This window comes from Pituophis catenifer, unplaced genomic scaffold (genome assembly GCF_029215685.1).
Source record: "Pituophis catenifer annectens isolate HBS135680 unplaced genomic scaffold, rPitCat1.0.hap2 SCAF_3, whole genome shotgun sequence".
In the NCBI taxonomy this organism is placed as follows: domain Eukaryota; kingdom Metazoa; phylum Chordata; class Lepidosauria; order Squamata; family Colubridae; genus Pituophis; species Pituophis catenifer.
Genome location: NW_027256883.1, coordinates 161,570,858 through 161,593,121, shown reverse-complemented (window position 1 = coordinate 161,593,121; position 22,264 = coordinate 161,570,858). Strand labels below are relative to the sequence as shown.

Genomic DNA, 22,264 nt, shown 5'->3' with positions numbered 1-22,264 from the left:
TTTCAAAGGTAGGTGAAATGAGGACCCAGATTGTGGGGGCAATAAGCTGACTTTGTATAAATATACAAAAGTATGAAGGCTATTGCTTAACATATTGTAAGCCGCCCTGAGTCTCCAGAGAAGGGCGGCATATAAATTAAAGCAAAAAAAGAAAGAAAGAAAGAAAACCTCCAAAATCCCTCCCAGCTCTGTTATTCTGTTATCTGGCATTCTAAATGCAGCACAATGCTTAAAACGGGCATAATTAACTTTAGGGCCTGGCTGAGGGTTTGTATGTTTTGGCTAAAAGAGAGGTGTCAAACTCAAGGCCCGGGGGCCAGATCCAGCCCATGGGGTGATTTGGCCCGTGGGGCCGCCCTTGAAACAGCAAAGGACCGGCCCATGACCCTTTGGGGCTCTGCCCATGAAAATGAGCTCCGTTTTTGCTGGCAGAGGGTTGCAGGAGGCTGTTGCAGCCAAAAATGGAGCTCTGGAGCCCATTTTTGCTGGCGAGTGCTTAGGCCACCATAGGCACCACAAGTGAAGTTGAGCTGGCTACATCCACCCTGGCCACGTTCCCCCTGAGGTCAAACACAACCCTAATGTGGCCATCAATGAAATCGAGTTTGACACCCCTAGGCTAAAAGTTGAATTTTTCATCACCAGCCTGGTCCCTTTAACTCCTCCTGCTCCTTTCCATGCATCTTGGAAATGAAATGAGATTAGAAAAAAATGCTGAAGACTGGACTTTTCCTCTAGATTCGGTGGGAGGAAGATGAACAAGAAAGAGGGACACTGGAACAGGGACTTACTGAAGTAGTACAAAGGAAGATTAAGGTGGCATTTCTTCAAGTGTAATAACCAAAACTTCAGTGCAGTCAGCCTAACTAAACTGGTTAGATATTACCTGCTTTCCTGAGCTCCGGAGTTTCAGCATGTTCAAAGTACAATGAAGAGAAGATGATGGGAAAGAGATCATCTTGGTTTGTGCTTGGACATTGATAGGGAGATTCTCCTTCCTTCCTTCCTTCCTTCCTTCCTCCCTCCCTCCCTCTTTCCTTCCCCATTTTAATAGAATGTGAAGAAAACTGAAAACCAGGGAAATTGACTTTGCCCAATCTCCATCTTTGATATCTTAGTCTAGACAGCAAATCAGATGTAAAACCTAACCATTCCATCCCCACCCTTCCAAATTATCTTTGAGTGAATAATAAGGGACAGTTTAGTTTTAATCAGTTGTGCTTTGAATAAATGGATTACATAGCAGACTTACTTTTTCTTTTTCTTTTTTTTTTTTTGGGAAAAGTGGAATTCCATGTATGCATGCTGCTTAGCACAGGGTCAGCTTATCAGATGCTTCAGGTGACATAATTGTGCCATTTCACAAACTAGAGATTTGTCACACCTCTCCTAGTTGATATCTTAGCCAATGACTTCCTATTATACTACTCTCTTCTGTGGCAGGATCCCGAGATAGACATGGAACAATGGGTGGAGAGCAGGAAATGCTGTATGAGAAACAGGATTTCATGTCAGTGCTGAGCTGTCTGTAAGGGCCTCTAGGCATTCCTCCATCCTGCCTGCCTGAACCCCAGCCAATTTTTTTTTTCTGACGGAGCCCCAACCGCTCATGTTGTACTCAGTCCATTTCCACTTTTAATCAGTTTCCTGTCCTGCCCAGTTTTCTTTTGTGGCCATGCTGAGACTCTCCAGTTAGGTTTCCAAGTCAGCATGGAAGAAGCAATAGGATTATATTCGCCTGGCAGCTACGTGTGAGAATAAACAACAAGCTAAAATGCATGGCTAGGCCTTTGGATGCCAATGTGAACTCTTGAATGAATGAAGTTTCTGGAATAAAAAAAAATCCAATTTCTGTGGCTACCTAAGTGGACTTTTTCCTAAGATACTCTGCTGAGTTCCTTCAAACCGAAAAACTATGCATTTATTCTTCTTGATCTAGTGACAATTTCCGCTGTTTAACTGCTGGTAAAGAATGGAGGATTCAAGAACAATAAGCTTAAAAGATACATACGGCGAGTGAGAAATAACAGAAATAATTCTTAATACCTCTTCTTCTTCTGAAATAGTGATGTTTCAATTCTCCTGACATTGAGCCGGTTCCTGAAAATGAGATTGGATACAATTGGACTTCTCAGCTTCTTCTGGCACCTGACAGGTAAAATCTGTTTTAATTATTTTTATGATGGTTCACCCCTCCCCCCTGACTCACTAATTTGAGATGGGCAGCTATACAAATTACACAAATGAATAAACAAACTATTTTTCCTAGTCTTACCTAACTATGTCGTACCTATCACCCACATTTCTATGTCAACTATTCTATCAAAGAACCAAAGTGAACTGGGTAGCTCACAAGCTGGGGTTAAAAAAAATCATGAAATGAAAAAAAAAGGAATAAAATGGAATGCAAAAATTAAAACAAATCAATTCAGACTGAAGCCAATGTTATAAAATGTATGCAGTATAGGGTTCTAAAAACATTGTTTAAAAAATGAACAATAAAAGAATTTGAGGAATAGAAAAGTATTTGAACTGGCACCCCAATGGCCAAACCTTGGACACGATGAGTCATTAATCTAGTCCAATGGAGAAAGAATATAATCACTGGAATCCATATTGAAAGTAATACCCAACAACTTTACTTTGGGAGAATGCAACCCAAAAGAGATTCTAGAACTAATGGGTGGGGGGAGAGAATTTAACCCCCACCAAATTCCTTATAGCTAGGGGCACGGAGAACAGAACTTTCTGATACTTCTTTGAAAAATGATATTTCTAGGTAGAACTATTCATGTGTGCATTTTCTTCTTTCTAATTCACAATTAGCTAGACCAATAGCATCTGCCAGCCTAGTCTGAAAGCTGGGGAATTACAGTGAAAATAATCAACAGTAGAAGACAGTGTAACAGAGCCAGGTTAACCTATGGTGGCAAAAAAATCAGAAGCCTCGACATGGCTCTACTACACTGTTTTGGATTAATAAATATTGTGAAAAGACATGTGGCTCACTTTATCACATGCAAAAGTCTGTGCCCCTTAATAAAATGAGTTACTTAGAAAAGATAACAGAATGATGAGTAATTTTGAAAGATGCAGTGAAACAGACAAATCTCTTTATGTCCTCTTTTGTTGTGTTGCTTTTATTTATATCTAGATGTTGTAGCCACTATCAAACACATAATCAGCAGCTTCTCACTTTGGAAGATACTCAGTCTTGCTTAGTCAGCCTAGGAAAGTGCTACCTCTCTTGAGCCATGTATACAGTCTTTGAGTACCTTGATGAAGGCAAATTCCACAATAAGATTGTGACCCGTATTAAGAAGTGAAGAGACAAAAACGAAATCTGTCTTAATTTTTATTGAAATTTTAATACCAGATATAACTGATATAATCAGTTTCTATGTATTTTATGAAAGATTCTTTCTATCTACATTTACTTTTAAAACTTAAAAGTTTTAAACAATGGCAATTTCTAGGGGTAAGTCTAGGGCACCACCCAAAATTTTAGGTCTTAAGATAGATAAGGTATTGATGAGGACTCATCAGGAAACTAGTAGCTGGATTTGGGATTTAAACTTTTTTTAAAAAAAAAATCTTACTAATTTTTACTAATAAGAAAAAAAGAAGCTTGAAGAATTTTATCAGAAAGTAAGTGTGTTTGTGTGTGTGTGAGAGAGAGAGGGGGCAGAGAGGATGTGATATATCATATGTTGTTGCCAATGCTGTTTGAACAACAAATATAAAGGGCCCATAATTTATTTTCTCTATTACAAAGTGATTTAACTGACCAGAATGGGAGAATGCAAACTTCAGCATTCCCATCTGTAGAATATCAGACTAAAGTTAACATTTTTATGAGAAATAACATCAGACTGTCATATTAAATTGAAAATAAAGTTAAGCCTTCAGGAAAAGCCCAGCATCCCGAGAAGTCTTTCCGATTGTTGAATTATTTCGTATGCAGAGATGGTTATCCAGAATTTTTACTATCAAACACATAATCAGCAGCTTCTCACTTTGGAAGATATCTACATTTAGCAATAAACTTGGAAATAATTTTCTAGATTTCCATAATAGTACACAATTGATATATAGATGAATTTCACACATGCTAATTACAAACATGTATTTTGATGCATGTAATTTTGTGAGAGCCTGACAAGGATCAGAGTTAACTTTGACCGTCAAGTCTACTCTCAGTTGGCTTTCCAAGTCAGAACAAATACAGGAATAAATTAGTACATTAGTGATCTAAGCTACACTGAATGTGGTCTGAGTGTAAATAAATAGTGCTTTACAAATTAGATTCCTCTATGCCAACTCACTTTTATTTTTCAAACCCTTTAATAAAAAAATATAAAATTTTATATTTTTATTTGTATAAAATTTTATTTTCTGTAATGATACAGAATATCATTATCCATATTCAATAATTTTTAAAAAAACTACTCAATAATTATTATAATTAATGTATATAAATTATATAATATAAATATTATTAAAATATATAAGACATCCAACTCCCAGTAATCCAGGACAGTTTACATTTTTAAAACCATTTAGAAACAAAGAAACAGCACCAAAACAACACAACCAGAGGAACAAAGATTGGAAAAAAGAAATAGAACGCTTGAAATTAGTTTAGCTGGGATTGTGCTGTCCACTATAGGGATTTAGAAACTGAGCTGGGAATAGGACTCCAAATAGTGATCACAATAATATATTAATATTATTAATAATATTTTATGAAGAGGAGCTGTATCTCATGGAAATGCATATGAATAAGTCTTCAGGATGCATCGAGAGATTTACAATTATTTTCATGTCTGCCCAGTATAATTTTATAACTAAGGTTGAGGATTCTTTTTATACTTTCCAAGTATAACAAAATGTTGGGCAGAAATTATGTAAGTAGGGTGTCCATAAGAACAATAATTCTCCAAAAAACCTTAATGGGACCAAAGCTGGTTTGGGGGAAGAGGTCAGCAAAGAAAAAATCAAATATGAAAATGGACCAGTTAAGAGCAGAGACTATGGAGAAAAAAAAAATCCAGAAAAATGCCCTGGTATAGGTTAGAAAAAATGACTGAGAATGGATGCTAAGAGAAATGAAACCAGAATAGAATCAACTATGGAGTCCTTGGTGTTCTCTGAGCTTGCTTGTTGGCTTGCAGACATTTCATTACCTGACTAAGTAACATCATCAGTGCTAGTAAGTGTGATGTTTACTCCCTATTTATAACTGAGAAATAGTATTTGCATGATGATGATGATGATGATGATGATGATGATGATGATGATGATGATGATGATAGTAATAAAACTACGTTATTCTATTGGTCTGTTTATTATTCATTCTTTTTATAAAACTAAGTGGCTATGAGTATTGAAAAGCCTCATCCACTTTGAAAAACCAGAGGACTAAATAATATTAGTTTCTGTTAGTATTATTTGTTTAGTATTTTTCTTTATACTTATTTGCTTATGCTCTATGACTTCTATGAGTTCTAAGTCTTTCTCTGAGTTTGAGGCTTTCCTCCTCTAACTTTACCTTTTCTAGGAGAGAGAGGCAAGACTCATACTATCTGACATAATCAAGGCAAGATTTAGCATTGAATCATTTCAAACATGCTTATAATTTATCTGCTCTCTTCATGTCCATAAGATGGCGGCTTTGATTCTTTTGATGCAGGTGCAATTCTGGATATCACTCTGGTGGCCAATGTTCTGAGTCCCTCACACAACCACTTCTACCTGTCCTGTGTGACAGGCGAGCGGAACATCAGCCTCCAGATTGACAGAGACAATGCCATGATCAAGACCACATCCAAGTTCCAGATATACAGGAACAGCAGCAAGGAAGTGCATATGCGAGGTTTTTCCCGAGCAGGCCTCGTGGGCATCACATACTGCCTGGGGAAGACACAGTCAGAGCAAACTAGAGTTGTTTATGTACACAACGACATTAACGGTAAGTGTTACAGAGCGATTCATATACTGATATGTGGTATCTAAAGACCAAAATCTACACTTGAGTTATAACAAGAATTAATGTTTTCAAGTTAATATTTCTCAACATTTACTTCTTATCTCATATGATGTAATGCTTTCTGTCATGATATGACCCCTTTTACACATTAGGTTGTTGGTTTTCTATTGTTTGTATGGAATTGAGCATAGCATATGTATCCTATGTCTGGTGGGTTGTGCATGACAAAGAACCTACTTCATCTGTAATAGAAGAAAACTTATATGGCTTATATTTTAATTCCTAGAAACCTGTTTCCACCCATCTCAGGTACCCCTACTGCACCAAATACACTTCTGTTCACACACACACACCTTGCAAATAAGTTGAGGTGGAAATAAACCAGCAAGTCCAATCTTTAAATTTGTGGATGACATGATCCACAGCCATCTCCACTTGACCATATTCAGTGAAGAGAAATTCATCACATTTTTGGATAATACTTGCAATTCTGTCATACTGCTATTCCTTTCCACAATTTATTTTTTTTAAAAAATAATCAAATCTGGCATCATCCAACTGAAATTCATTGTCCTATTTGTTGCATTCTGTGCTAATAGAGAACATCTTCTTCTTCTCTATGATTTCTTTTCATCTTGTCCCCCTGAGTCTTTTGTTTTTAAGATTCAACATTTCCAGTTTATTTAATTTCTTTTTATAAGCCTTCATTGCTGGATTTGTGCTCATCTATTCCACTTTGTCTAAATCTATCTCTAATAGCAATATCTTGAATTGGACCCAATACATAAAGTGGAAGCTGTATTAGTATAAAGTATGTTGGAATCATTTCTTTCTGAAATTTAAAGGCTGAAATTGAAATTTTGTCATTGCAGTATGAAATTGTATGTATGTATGTATGTATGTATGTATGTATGTATGTACCATGTTTTCCCGAAAATAAGACCCTGTCTTATATTTTTTTGAACCCTGAAATAAGCCCGATGTCTTATTTGGGGGGAAAACAGGGTATGTACTGCAGCCATATCATATTCATAGTCAAATATCCCTTTTACCTTTTATTCTAACTGTTCTACTTGCCATTTGTTTCTGTGAAATGTCTCAGTGTTATTTGCAACCCATTTCTTTAACCTATCAAATTCCTATTTGGAATTTTATCTCTGCCTTTTAAGGTATTAAGGTATTAGCTATCCCATCAAAATTATATCATCTACAAATTTGATAATAAGCATTCTTTCCACTTCTTCGTCCAGTTCATCAAACACAATGTTCACGTAAGGAGAGGCACAGATCTCCCAGATTGAAAAACACAAAAATAGCTAAGAGAACAAGAGATTCATCTGTCAACGAATAGGAAAATAATAACCAATAGCACCAATGCTCTCAGCCAATGTGGTGTCGTGGTGGAGGTGTTAAACTGGTACTGGGCTATAGCTAAAGGGCAACTGAGAGAAACGCTATGTATGCCACCTTGAGTGCCTAAATAAAAGTTGGAATATAACTATAACAACAGTATAAATTGTGTGTGTGTGTGCTTCTGTACTTCACAGATTTTAAAACCCAACTTCTTTCAACAATAAAGAAATCTCTGGTAGCCTCTAGATGGTGTAATGTTATCTCTCAAAGAGGTTTACTAAGCTCTCTTCCTTCCTGTCTTGAGACCTTAATGTTCTCAAAAATCTTTTATAATTAGTTGTTTTATTTCTATTAAACTTTTTATAAGCTTCTCTGACGTGTAAATTCTACTAATAAGAAGCTAACTCAAATAATTTTGCTCTCTTACACTGTGAGTCAAAATCAGAACATCCCTACAACTGACTGATTATAATTCTTCATTTCTTATTTCAAACCCACCCAATCTTAAATTGCACCTTTATGTTGTCCTTCGATGCCTTTTCGATCTCTTCCTTCCCATAATGACATGTGAAATGTCAGATCTGATAAAAGCATTGCAGATGTCACTGTAGCACTGCAAAAGCCAATATTCACAGAACCACAGCAAACAAACATAAAAAGAATATAGTTAAGACAAGAATTAAAATAGGCACAAATAGGCACAACATTAGACATAGAAAGTAAGCCAAAAATTGTGCAAACAAAAGTAAATGTTTTGGTCAAGCTCAAATGTCTTTTACTATTGTACAAGCAATATAAATTTAAATATAAGTCAATACCGGTAGTGAAAACCCTTATTTGTTATGGGTAAATGCTGCAATCTCATAAAACTTGTAGAAAGTGACAGTAGAACCAATGACAAATTCAATATTTCATTGGATGTAGTTACATTTTGTACAGACCAATAATTTTAATTGATTTAATATTTCTTGTATTATCATGTATGAAGGGGCTTGAAGCCTCACAGCAATCTCACTTTTAGCCATTTCTGATCCTTTTTTCTTAGGATTGGTTAAACATTTTGATTTTAGATTCACAGGGCCAGTAAATGATTTTCCTTTATAACTCACTTAATAGCAATGATAAACTTATCTAACAAGACTGAAAACAGAAGAGCCTTAGTGCTCTTCTTTTCACAGATATCCACAATGTGCATTTGTGTTTCTGTATATGTGTGTATGTGTGTGTGTAGATCTGCATCATGATGTTATCATGTGAATGATGTAACACTGATAATTTCATCAGAGTTTGTGATGTAAATTATAAATCCGTCTCATTTGCATTATATTATCTTGACATAAGTGTCATCATTTTGATTTCATTGCGGCTTATCATGGATGCCTATGATTCTTATCTGCCTTCCACTTTGGCACAAACATGCTGATTAATCTTTTTTATATACCACATCTCATGATATTTCCTTCATCTCACTCCTAACCAACATTGAGGCAACTTTAGCTATCACTTTTAGCTTTCCAATTTTAAGATAGCTTCTCTCCTCTTTTTTCAACCCAGTTTTTGCTGTGGACAAGATATGGATCAACTCACTGACCATGTAGCTGTTGACATTGATAGGGGCTACAATCTGTTCAGCTGTAGCTATTTTAGGCAGCAGCAAGAATAAACCTTCCAAAGGAAAATTAGCTTTCTTATACTTTTAAAGAGGGTTGAACTAGATGAAACTTCTAATTCTTTCCAATGCCATGCTACACTGTGATTCCACAATGGTAGAGGCTATCCTCCATGGCATTTTAGCTCAGGCTGCAGAAAAAAATGGACATCTGATTTCTGTAGTTGCCTGATTGGTAACTTTTGAAATGCCTGTGTAAGATCTTCTATGGGCCCCTTATAGATGTACCCTTGAAAAGCATGAATTCTGTGTTGTACAATATATTGATTTAAACAAGGAAATATAGCCAGGTTCTTACAGATGTCTGTTGCTGGTGCTATCCAAAGGAGATTACAAATTTTCTGTTTTTTCCCACAAGGAATTTTTATTCCTGGGAGTGGGGTTGTCACCATTTTGCTTGTTCATATGTTGAATTATCTCTCTATGGACTATTTTCAGATACTGCTAGCCGTGACATTCATAGCAAGAACTACTATTCCCTTTCAGCAGTACTTGAGGATGGAACCTTTGAAAAATATTTTTAAAATAGTAGGTGCAGAACTCGGTAAGCCTAGATTCCACAATGGAACTAGTCCCCAAAGAATTTGAGTGGTAGCTCATTCTGCATTCTGTGAAGTTTCCAAGCAGTAGGAGGATGTAGTAACATATGTTTCTTCATAGTAGAAGCACAGTCAGCACAGAAGCAAAGTATTTCTGCTTTACAATACCTTGTTGCTGATTTGATGGTTGCATCATGGAAAGGAAGAAAGGTACATGCGGCAGATAGACAGATTAAAATGGTAATATGGTTGGGATAATTGATTTGAGTGAAGTATTTTTCTGGGTCACCTTTGACTGTTCTCGTCATCCAACTTCTTGCTTCAGTCTGTCCACTTCTACAGCCTGCAGCCTCCAAATTAATAGCTTTCCCAAGGAAAGACATTTATCAATAGGGAGAAAAAAGCGCCCCCCCCCAAATTAGTATTGTATCTTCCTCCCACATAGTGAAGTGTGAATGTTTTTTCTATATATGTTCCTTTCTTCCTGGCAATGTATCTAGTCCTTTATATGTTGCATAAAGCAGGATGCGGTCTGGTAAATGGTAGAAAACCCAGATATAAGTGCCATGACAGTGATCTGAGGTCTTCTTTCAAATATCAATACCATGTTCCTGTAATGAACAAGGAAGACAAAATATTTCAGAATATATTCTGTAACCCAATTCCTTTTTTCCTGTTCAATGTTTCAGCCAACCTGGTTCCAGAGAAAGTAACCCACACAATCAGTCTCTCCCAATCAGCCATACTGGTTGCCAGGATAAAGAATGGGAAGAAAACAGATATCTGGTGGAAAAGGAATGGCAAGTGCTCCCATCATCTAACTGCATGTCTGGGATAAAATCTGACCATTTTCCAAGACATCCAACTCCTTCTTAGGAAAAACCTCTTAAAGCTTGAGTTTCTCTGCTGTTATACAACTTTTATATTTTTAATAATGATTCAAGACCCCAAAGAATTTTGGTTTGTGGAGGTTATATCTATTGATATTCACTGAATTAGGAATTAAAACTGAGAAATGTTAACTCTATCTATCTATCTATCTATCTATCTATCTATCTATCTATCTATCTATCTATCCACAATGGAGACCCTGAAAGGGTTTCAGGTGCACTACCACCCCAGGAGTTCCCAGACCACACTTTAAAAACCACTGTGTTATAGAAGCCATTGATCCATTATGAATGGCCATCCTCACACAAGACTATTTATTGGCTTCAAAATGGGAGCCTTGGATTTGCTTAGTTCCTCTACTATTCTATCTGCTTTCCTAATAGCAAAATCCAACTTCATGACCTTCTCATACCTTTGCATGCAAATCATATTCCAAAAGATGTATTTCTATTTCAGTAGTATTTCTTTGTTCACCAGCCTTGGCTTTTTATATTTTTCTTGCTTGTTTCTTTTTTTTTTTTTTGTGCAGGGACTTACTATGACACGATGCACCAGGGTGAATTAAAGGAGAATAAGTCCATTCTGGTCCTGTCATCTGTTACCATGGCTGATGGTGGGATTTACAGCGCCACATTTATAGAGGACAGCCCTTTGTCAAGTGCCTTTTTCAGACTGATTGTGCGAGGTGAGATTGTGCATACCTAAGGCAACCATTCAATGCTTCCTAACATATTTTTGTGGATGCTGCTTCTTAAAGAGAAGAATGCCTCTTCTTAAAACTGCATCTCCCAACCTACTGCTCAAGAACTGCACAAACCAATCTCTTTTACTAGTGAAGAATGTTGACAGCATAGTTCTAAACATCACACGTTTTCCAGACTAAGAAAAATTATTCTCAAATGGGTATTCCTAAAAAGAATAATGCTTTTCTCTTTTTACTAATTGTTCAGAAAAAATATTTTAATGGTTTGATCATCTTCATTTGCAGAAATGCCCTTTTGTATGCAACAGAGATAAGGAAAAATTCAACTTGCCCATTTTTCCAGAAATGCCTGATACTATATTCTGCAGCCAATGATTGTTGGAGTTGAAATGCAATGAATCTGGAGGGCACTTGATGGAAAATAAACCGTGTCCTATTTTTATTTAATGCATGATATGACATAACTATTTTTAGAATTTTTTTAATTTTCTCCAGCCCCTTCAAGTAGTTGCTTATAAAATCAAGCAGGACGAAGCTGAATGGGATTACCATGTTTTTTGTAACATTTATCAAAGCAGTCAGTAAGAATTGCAGCCTACAGGTAGTCCTCGATTTACAATCATTTGTTTAGTGGCTATTCGAAGTTACAACAGCATTGAAATATGTGATTTATGACCACTTTTCATACTTATGACTGTTGCAGCATCCCAAAGGTCACGTGATCAAAATTTGGGTGCTTGGCAACTGGTTCATATTTATGACAGTTGCAGTTGTCCCAGGGTCATATGATCCCCTCCTGATAAGCAAAGTCAATGGGGAAGCCAGATTCATTTTACAACCATGTTATCAACTGAATAACTGCAGTGATTCACTTAACAACAGTGGCAAGAAAGATCATAAAATGGAGCAACATTTACTTAACAATTGTCTTGCTTGGCAACAGAAATTTTGGGTCAATTTTGGGCATAAGTCGAGGAGTACCTGTATTTTGTTATTATAGATATGCTATTCACAAATAAATACACATCACTCAGAGTCTTATGATTTGATGACTCACAACAAGTGATTACAAAACTGTCTTTCCCTGTGGGATGTGTTCCAGATATGCTGGGAGTGCACCTACCATTCCCAAACAGCATGGCCAATGAAGGACATTCATTTAGGAAACACTGATGTAAAGAAATTTGAATAAAAATTATTGTTAGGCTAATCTGAAGGCTTGTTTTTAACACACAAGCCATTTCCTGAGGTTGTTGCTAGAGACAGAGCACACAATGTATGAAATTATACTTGAATGTTGTGAGTGACTACTGTAGTTTTTCCTCTCTAGTGTTGTCTGGAAACGTCATATTATTATTCTTCCTGTCTCTCCAGGTTGTGCAGCCAAGAAATGGGGCTCATTTTGCGACAAAGACTGTCCTGATTGCCTGAATGGGGGCATCTGCCATCACATTGTGGGAGAATGTATCTGTCCTCCAGGATTCATGGGTACCCGCTGTGAAAGAGGTCAGGAGCCACATGTCATTGTTCTAGTGTAAATGGATGTTCCTGGGCCATGAACTGAACTTGAAAATCAGGAGCTTCTTTACTATAGTAGTTTTCATGGGCTGCAAGGAATATGTCTGGTGATTAAATACAATAGTGGGGACCAAGTTTGAGAGTTTTGTGTCTGTTTCCTCCCCTTTTTCCCAGGCTTAAGAGAGTATGAAATCCAAAAATATATGTACCAAGACTAACTCATTCGCTTTTGAGTTTTAAATGATCCCAAATGACTACATGTTGCCACTGAAAGTCCAAAATTATATTTACTGCCCAAACCTGATCTGTGGCCTGCCCTGTGCTATATAAAAAATGGAGGAGGATCCTACATGCAGCATCCTTGATAAAATGTGACTCACAGGACCCAATCTGCAATTACATCAGGATAAACATTCCTTTTTGCATCAACAGCATATGATCACCAATGGCCCAGTCAAAGGAAGTGGCCATCTTTGAAGGATCTTCACTGGAAAATTGATGAGGGGCCAAAAATTGAGTGATTTCCTGTCTTTTTTTTTTTGGGGGTACATTTTGCAGACTGTAGAAAATCTGAATCAGTGATATCATAGACAGAATACCCTGATCTCCTCTGTTCTTATTCCCTTCTGGGCTGTTTGCAGTTGGGGAAAAATGAGGGAAGGAATGAAATGAATCGCAAGAGAAGGATATATAGACTCATGGGTGGGTGTCTGCCTGTGTGTGCACGTGGGTATACACACACACACACACACACACAGAGAGAGAGAGAGAGAGAGAGAGAGAGAGACGATCATCATCATTTTAGCTATTGTTTATCCACTGCATAATGAAGGCCTGTTCTGTATGTTTCCAACCAATATGACAAAAGCGTTATTTTGCCAATTGGGCCCGCAATATTTGCTGAACACAAATACCTATACCTATACCTACCCTGTTTCCCCAAAATAAGATATCCCCTGATAATAAGCCCAATCGGGCTTTTGACTGCATGACAATAAGGCTAAGCACTTATTTCAGGGTTCAAAAAAATATAAGACAGGGTCTTATTTTCGTGGAAACATGGTATACCTAATACATATATACATATATATACATACAGATACAGATACAGAGAGAGAAAGAGAGAGAAAGTATATAGTGTGTGTTATGTATATCACTGTATGTATATGCAAGAAGGAAGGAAGGAAGGAAGGAAGGAAGGAAGGAAGGAAGGAAGGAAGGAAGGAAGGAAGGAAGGAAGGTTTTCAATGCTTTCTGCAGCTTCCCACAAGGATGGGAAAGCTTCTCACAACTCAGTTGGAAAGCCAACAGGAATTCGGAAGTCACTCCTGCACCCACTGCTTTTTTGCCCACCTGTGGTCATTCTGTTTCTCAGTTTAGGAAGGAAATATCTCTGAAATGATAACCCAACAGGACATGGGTTGTCTGGTAAAATAAAAAAAAAAAAAATCCCAGAAGAAGGCAATGGCAAACCATTCTGTAACTCTGCAAAGGAAACTGCATGGATGCAGATGTTGGAAGTTATTCATCTTTAGATTTTTCTTTTTGTCATTTACAAAGCAAAGAAGAGGAAGCTGAAGGTCAGATAGTCCCACTACTGTAATCTAATTGTGGAATGCTAATTCCATGCCCATGCTCTGGCATCCTACAGAGATTACTAGATTTACACATGCTCTTTTCAATTAGTTATGGGCAGGGCCGGATTTAGATGAAAAGAGGCCCTAGGCTATTCCACTTATGAGGCCCTTTCACCTATAGTGAAAGTGTAATTTTAATTTTGCTAACAATTTGAATGTAGGCCCCTCTTGATCTTGAGGCCCTAGGCTGAAGCCTAGTTAGCCTATAGGAAAATCCGGCCCTGGTTATGGGTAGAAAATCATGCAATTTATAGCCTCCCTGAAACTCAGCAGAGAGATTAATGAGTGTCCTGTGAGCAAAGATATAATTGTGAGATTAGTTCTAGGAGATATGGGAACAGGATTATACAATTGCTGAAGTGAAAGAAGTTCTCTGATAGGAATCTTCTTGTTTTTCCAGCATGTAGAGAAGGCCGGTTTGGGCGAAATTGCCAAGAGAGGTGTCCCAATGAGCAGGGCTGCAGAGGCTTATCCTTCTGTTTGCCTGACCCATATGGCTGTTCCTGTGCTGCTGGGTGGAGTGGAGTACAATGCAACTCAGGTATGTCTATTTGCAATTGATTTATTGCAGCATGGTGATACTGTCATACTTACCCAGGTAGCAAACATGATCAAATGGATGGAATGAGGAAGGAAAGTACAGAGCTGAGTTACTTTTCAAAAGGCAAAAAGAAAGTACTGGACCACTAAACAAAAATTCCCAAATAAATAATGCTCTATTAATTTCTTTGTTGTATTATTCTTGGTAAAGTTTGGTCCTTTTTTTATCCAGGAAATTTCCCCAAAGATATCAAAGGTTGTTCCTTACATTTTTCAGTTTTACCGAATTACTAAATAGCATCAGAACTAATGGCACCCAGTTTATTATATTTTAGAATCTCACTTAATAAAGAACCAACTATCTGAAATGCTTTGAGAATAATATGTAGAAAATCTATATACAGTATATAAAAGCAAAAACTACTCATGCATTAATCACAAAGTCTCCAGAACCATAAAGCCTACAAACTTGAAATTTGCCACGTATCTTCCTTTTGGCTTCTAGGTGCTTACTAAGAAAGGACTTTTCGAAATGACCATCAGAGCATTAGTATTTCCTATATTATTATAACACACTCTGATGCTAATTAGTTAGATGTTCTACTCCCCCTCCCAACTTGAAAATAACTCTGGACAGAATGGGATAGCATAGGACAGGCTTCTGTGGGGCAAGCCTCATGGACAGAAGGGGATAGGAGAGGATCTATGGGGCCAAGCCTGATGGAGAGAAGGGGAATGGAGAGGATCTATGGGGCCAGCCTGAGGGAGAAAAGGGGAGAGGAGACTGTTAGGTTCAGAAACAGTTGATGGAAGATATTGGATTCAAAATGGACTATCCTATTACGGTTTATGAAGATAACCAGGCAGCCATTAAAATGGCAACGAATCTTGCTGTAAAGACAAGGACTAAATACACTGATACACACCCTAACAGAGACGGTCTATGGGGCCAGCCTGAGGGAGAGAAGAGGGTAGGATAAGAGAGGCTTCTGTGGAGCCAGCCTGAGACAGAGGAGAGGAGAGGCTTTTGTGGGGCCAGCCTGAGGGAGAGAAGGGGAGAGGACAGGGTCTATGGGGCCAGCCTGAGGGAGACAAGGGGAGAGGAGAGGGTCTATGGGGCCAGCCCGAGGGAGAGGAGGGGACAGGAGGGAACAGGAGAGGCTTCTGTGGGGCCAGCCTGAGGAAGAGAAGGGGAGAGGAGAAGCTTCTGTGGGGCAAGCCTGAGGGAGAGAAGGAGAGAGGAGAGATTAGATTAATCAACTAAGTATTGATTAATCAAGCCCGATCACATAGTTTCATAGCGGAGCATGGGTATTCAGCTAGTGTAACATAAAGGTAATATTTTACCACTGATAGATAAATGTTCAGATATTAGAATTTGATTTTTTCAGTAAGTTAAAATAAAACAATATTTATATTGTTTTGTATTCAGGCAAAATAATATTTATCAAGATCATTTTTTTAAGAAACTCGTTCTAACTGGAGCAAAACAGGAGAAAACAAGAATTATATCTGACAAAAACAAAGGATGAACAGCAAGGGCTGTTGATATTATGCTTAGTGCATGTACACTTTTGATTTCATTGTCACCATCAGCAGAACAATCACATGTTCCCTGGAAAATCTGGATATGGAAAAGAAGTACAAGAGTTTCTGCTTCATCACAGACACAGGATGGTGCAGAAGCTTTGTTGCTTTCTCTGTTTGGGCCACATTTGGCTCATAGCCAGGAGAGAGTAGCTTCCTCCTTTTGTTTCTTCAAAATAGTTTCTCTCCTGCTTGGCCCCAGCATAGAGACAGAAAAAGAAAGATGCTTGTAAGCAGGAAATTCTACTAGGTGAAAAAAATGTTTTAAAAGTAACCCTATCCTCACTGCCCAGCAATAGTTTAGGAATTCTATATTGATAAAATTAACTCTTTCCTCTTCCAAGCAACACATACATATTGATAGAATAGAATAGACTATTGCACGTGGACTTTGCACTTGGGAGATTGGATGAATCGGCACCAGTAGCTTATCAAAGAGATTTCTGGAAGAATTGAAGACTTCAAGTTCCTAAAACTTCCTTTCCGTTTGTATAGCACGTTGGGGGGGAAATTTTTCTTTCCTTACTATTGATTTTTTGTATTGATTTTTTTTCCTTTTTGTTATTCTTTAACAATAAAAAATAGAATAAAAAAAATAGAATAGAATAGAATAGAATTTTTTATTGGCCAAGTGTGATTGGACATACAAGGAATTTGTCTTGGTGCATATGCTCTCAGTGTACATAAAAGATATGTTGATAGGCTTCTGTAATAATTTAAAATAGAAAAAGCCACTTCTCATTGTGTTCTGCAGCAAGGGAAATTGTATGGAAAATTTCTGGGTAGGAAATTAAAAGTGTCCTTTCAAAAATCATGTTTAGGAAGGAAAGAAGCCTATTGTAAATCCTTCTTTCTGATTGTACTGCATCAGTTACAGAACTAGATAAACTACATGTAAAATACACTCATGTATCTGTATATCCAACAGGAAGGTTAATAAATGCTCTAACTAAAACAAATGTAATCTGTCATGTTATCTTTGACCAATAAACTCGGTCTTTTAAATGGGTAAAATTGTTGAGGCCCTAATCCCTCTGTTCTTCCCACAGCTTGTTCGCTTGGGAAATATGGCCCTGATTGTACCTTAGAGTGTAATTGCCAGAATGGAGGCACCTGCAATCGATTCAGTGGCTGTATCTGTTCATCTGGTTGGCATGGACAGCATTGTGAAAAGTCAGGTAAAACAAGAGTGATAAGAATATGAATGATATCCCAGATCTTCCCAATAGAAGCCTGAGTGGCGTAGGAGGCTAATACCTCCTAAGGCAGCATTTAACATCCAGCTGCCTGCAATTACTGCGAGTTCAATTCTCCGCAGGCTCAAGGTCAACTCAGCCTTCTATCCTTTCTAAGGTGGGTAAATTGAGGACCCAGTTTGTGGGGGCAATAAACTGACTTTGTATAAATATACAAAAGTATGAAGGCTATTGCTTAACGCATTGTAAGCCGCCCTGAGTCTCCGGAGAAGGGCGGCATATAAATCAAATTAAAAAAAAAATGAAGTAATGATTTAGGTTCTGGGGAAGGAGGAGGAGGTGTTAAAAAGAAGTCAGGATGACAGCTATGCACATGAGAAATTGTAGGGTTTGATTACATGATCAGGGCTGCCATCTTGACCTTTTGGACCAGGGGTCTCCAAACTTGGCAACTTTAAAACTTGTGGACTTCAACTCCTAGAATTCCACAGCCAGCATGACTGGTTGAGGAATTCTGGGAGTTGAAGTCCACAAGTCTTAAAATTGCCAAGTTTGGAGATCCCTATTTTGTACCCTTTGCTGAAGATTCAACTATTGGTTCTTTTATTATTAGATTTTTAGTGCCAAAAAGTTAATTGTACACAATTATATATAAATATATCAGATATTCACATACTAAAAAGAACATTTTCTTATTTGTTTTCTTATTTCAGTTCAAACCCCTTTATATTTTTGATTTCTTATGGTTACACACCCACTTTTAACCTTCAAACTTTCTCCACTCAGACTGTAAGTGCATTTCACCCATCCTGTTCTTACTCCTCATTGATTTACTGTTAAGACTTTCTTGACTCGTATCGCTTGACAGCATAGCTCCTAGATTTCTATTACTTTACTCTATCTTCTCTCTCTTCCTCCCGCCCTGTTTCCTCTTTATTTCCCCAGAAAGACTTGTTTTGCTTCTCTCAGGAAGCAGCTGGGTATGGCTCCAGTTTCTCTCAAAAGGTACAGCTGTCACTCATCTTCTCTTGTTGAGATGACTCTATTCCTCTATCTCAGACCTCACTCTTCTGCTAGTGGAAATTTTCCTTTGAGTGAGTTGGAAGGGACTTGGAGGTCTTCTAGTCCAATTCCCTGCTCAAGCAGCAAACCCTATACTACCAGTATGTCTGGCTCATTTTTGCCAGCCTTCTTCCAGCCCTCTGGATTTCACAAGAGTGACTCCTCCTCCTTTTTCTGTCATAATTCTTGGTGAACTATTCTAAGTGCTCTCTGACTTCTGATTTTCCTCTCCTTTCCTTCTCTTTTTTCCCTTTTTCCTCTCTCCAGCCATTCCCAGCAGGGTCTATGACAATTCGCTGCGGCCAACTCACCACAGCCAACTTGCTACAGCCAACTCGCTGCGGGACAACTTGCTACAGCCAACTCGCTGCAGGACAAGAGTTACACTAATATCAAAGAAATGGTGGAATAGAATGATTAAAGGAAGGATGCAAAAGAAGGAACAGAATGAAATGTGAATGATCAAATTAAAATATATTTTTTATTTTTTAAAATAATTAAATTGAATTGTCCTATGGCGAGTTGTCCCGCAGCAAGTTGGCTACAGTAAATTGTCCCATTCTGTCTTCGGCATGCCTTTTTTATATTCTCCCAGTGTTTCTAAATAACAGCTTTTCTAAACTGTAGGCTCTTATCTGCCTGTTTAATATTTATAAATCCTCTCTCCCCACTTCTAGAAAGGCACATGCTTATGAATACCAAGACATACTGTATTTTCCGGGGTATAAGACAACTTTTTAACACATGAAAATCTTCTCAGAAGTCAGGGGTCGTCTTATACGCCGGGTGTCGTTCTCCTGTAACCAGGCAGACCAGCCCGAAAGGCTCTGACGAGCCTTAAATGGCTCTGACAATCCAAACCCTGACGATCTGCTAATCAGGCAACTCAGTTGGGATCGCCAAAGCCATGGAGAAGGAAAAAAGTTTTCTTCTTTCACATGGCTCTGACAATCCAAACCCTGACTATCTGCTAATCAGGCAACTCAGTTGGGATCACAGAGCCATGGAGAAGGAAAAAAGTTTTCTTCTTTCACATGGCTCTGACGATCCAAGCTCTGACGATCTGCTAATCAGGCAACTCAGTTGGGATCACAGAGCCATGGAGAAGGAAAAAAGTTTTCTTCTTTCACATGGCTCTGACGATCCAAGCTCTGACGATCTGCTAATCAGGCAACTCAGTTGGGATCGCCAGAGCCATGGAAAGGAAAAAAGTTTTCCCCCCTCCAGCTTGCTTGCCTTGCTTCGCTTGCCTTGCTTCGCTTGCCTGAATCCATTCCATCAGCAAGCAACTCCCTGCCTGCAATCAAGCAGGCAGGGAGTTGTGGACTTCAACTCCCAAAATTCCTCAGCCAGCAAAACAAAGCTGGCTGAGGAATTCTGGGAGTTGAAGTCTACAAGTCTTAAAGTTGCCAAGGTTCGAGACCCCTGTTCTATTGGGTAAGTTTTTTTCCCCTTTGGGATCTTTAAAAAAAATAGTTAATTGGGGTTTTTTTTAGTTGTTCTTTTTTAGACCTAGCCATTTAAAGTTTAGGAAGTTTTAAATTTAGCTTTCATATAAAAATAAAAATAAAATAAAATAATATTTGTGCAGCTTTCTGAAATTTAGTGTGTTTTTGTAGTGTTTCACTCTAACTACACAAACACACAAAATCTCACAAAGCTGTATGTGGAATTTTGTGTGTGTAAAGTGTGAAAGTTGGGTTTTGGGGCTTTTTGTGGCTGTGTGAGGTTCCTGCTTGTTTCAGGGGCCATTTTGGGTCTAGCACAGCTGCTTTTACATTGTGGGTGAGCCAGTTGTGTTGTGTTGTGTGTGTGTAAAGTGTGAAAGTTGTTTTTTTTTTGGGCTTTTTGTGGCTGTGTGAGGTTCCTGCTTGTTGCAGGGGCCATTTTGGGTCTAGCACAGCTGCTTTTACATTGTGGGTGAGCCAGTTGATGTTTTTTAATTTTTATTTGGTGTGCGTTGGAAGAGGGGTAGTCTTATACGGCGAGTACAGCCCAAACCCTATATTTTAACAGGAAAATTCGGGGGTCGTCTTATACGCCCAGTCATCTTATACGCCGGAAAATACAGTACATTTTTAGTAGGAAATACTAATGAATGATTGTGATCTTGGTGAGAGACCCATTGAGATATCCCCACACAAGTACACATATAGGGTTCACTGTTTAGTGAATATAAAACATTTCCCTTTTGTATCAAGTTTGCCGCTTAGTGATTTCATGGACTTATATGTGACATTTTCTTGAAAACACTATGGAAATGGAAATGGTTTTCCATTTATTTATTCTGGGATGTGTTTTCAACTTCCAAGTCTAGTCCTGGAATTTTCTAATATTTCTTATCCAAGTACTAACTAGAAGCAAATCTGTATCAACCAAGGTTTTTTTGTATCAACCAAGGTTCATTAGGTTCTATCATCTAGCTTGGTAATTATTTTATTTACTTCTTCATGCATGCGTGCATTTTATCTATTGCCATAATCCTAGTGGTTTATATATATCAAAATAAGTAATAATTCATACATTACATTAAATCATTATGAGTATATCTCTAATACATGTCATTAGATGTGAATGGCGAGAGCGGGTAAACATCATAAAGTACGTTAAAAAGTTTTCTCAGTGCAATTTAATGATTTAACCTTATTATGGTATTTTCTGCCAAGACCGTATACCCCAGATCATCCATTTGGCATCTCACTTGGAGTTTAACCTAGGCTCCCAGATCATGGCTACCTGCATAGCAACAGGCAATCCACCTCCTGTGCGTGATAACATTGAACTACGCAAGCCCGATGGAACAGTGATAATAGTAAGAATTTGCCCATTTATGTGTTTTAATTTCTGTCTGATTCTGTACTGTCATATGAAGTCTACCTCTTTTTCATTTTTGTCTGGCTAACTAAACTTTTCTCTGAGTACTGCAAAAAACAGTGACCAAGGCTGGGAAGATTCCCTGCCTCTGAATTCTGACCAGGTACTGGTGGCTCCTCCTCCCCTCTGGCATGCACACACACATACCCCACTTCCTCTCCCATGGTCATACCTGTGTCATGAATTGCAAAAATGGCAAATTCTGGGGGCTCTGTATAATTCCAGATGAGTTCATGAAAATTAGACCAGATGATCAATTTCCCAGAGTGCATCTAGTTTCTATGCATTATTTTTCTACATTGGTATTTCAGGATGTCCCACATTTGAATGGAACTTTTTTTTTTTAATATTTGAATTTATATACCGCCCTTCTCCCCCTAGGGACTCAGGGCGGTGAACAGCCGAAATTAAAATACATACAATATAAAAGTTAAGATAGCTAAAATAAATTAAATCAATCGGCCCCCAATTTAAAACCCCAAAGCTATACAATTAAAAACTAACCCATAAAAAACCTAATTAGACTAAGCCGGCTTGCTGAAATAAAAACGTCTTCAGGGCCTTACGGAAACTGTGGAGATCCGGGATCAGTCGTATTCCGGGAGGAAGTTCATTCCAGAGGGCGGGTGCCCCCACAGAGAAGGCTCTCCCCCTGGGGGCTGCCAGACAACATTGCTTGACTGACGGCACCCTGAGGAGGCCCTTT

The 22,264-nt window shown here is 38.1% G+C and overlaps 1 protein-coding gene across 1 annotated transcript in view; it reads left to right on the top strand.

The window, feature by feature from the left end:
* Positions 1 to 2,106: 2,106 nt before the first annotated feature.
* Positions 2,107 to 22,264, top strand: part of TIE1 (tyrosine kinase with immunoglobulin like and EGF like domains 1) — a 43,735-nt gene continuing 23,577 nt past the window's right edge. The window contains exons 1-8 of the mRNA XM_070939635.1: positions 2,107 to 2,155; positions 5,693 to 5,971; positions 10,240 to 10,350; positions 10,971 to 11,126; positions 12,519 to 12,650; positions 14,700 to 14,840; positions 17,476 to 17,604; positions 21,351 to 21,496. Of these exons, the coding sequence (XP_070795736.1) occupies positions 2,107 to 2,155; positions 5,693 to 5,971; positions 10,240 to 10,350; positions 10,971 to 11,126; positions 12,519 to 12,650; positions 14,700 to 14,840; positions 17,476 to 17,604; positions 21,351 to 21,496 (1,143 nt within the window). The remainder of the gene's footprint in view (positions 2,156 to 5,692; positions 5,972 to 10,239; positions 10,351 to 10,970; positions 11,127 to 12,518; positions 12,651 to 14,699; positions 14,841 to 17,475; positions 17,605 to 21,350; positions 21,497 to 22,264) is intronic.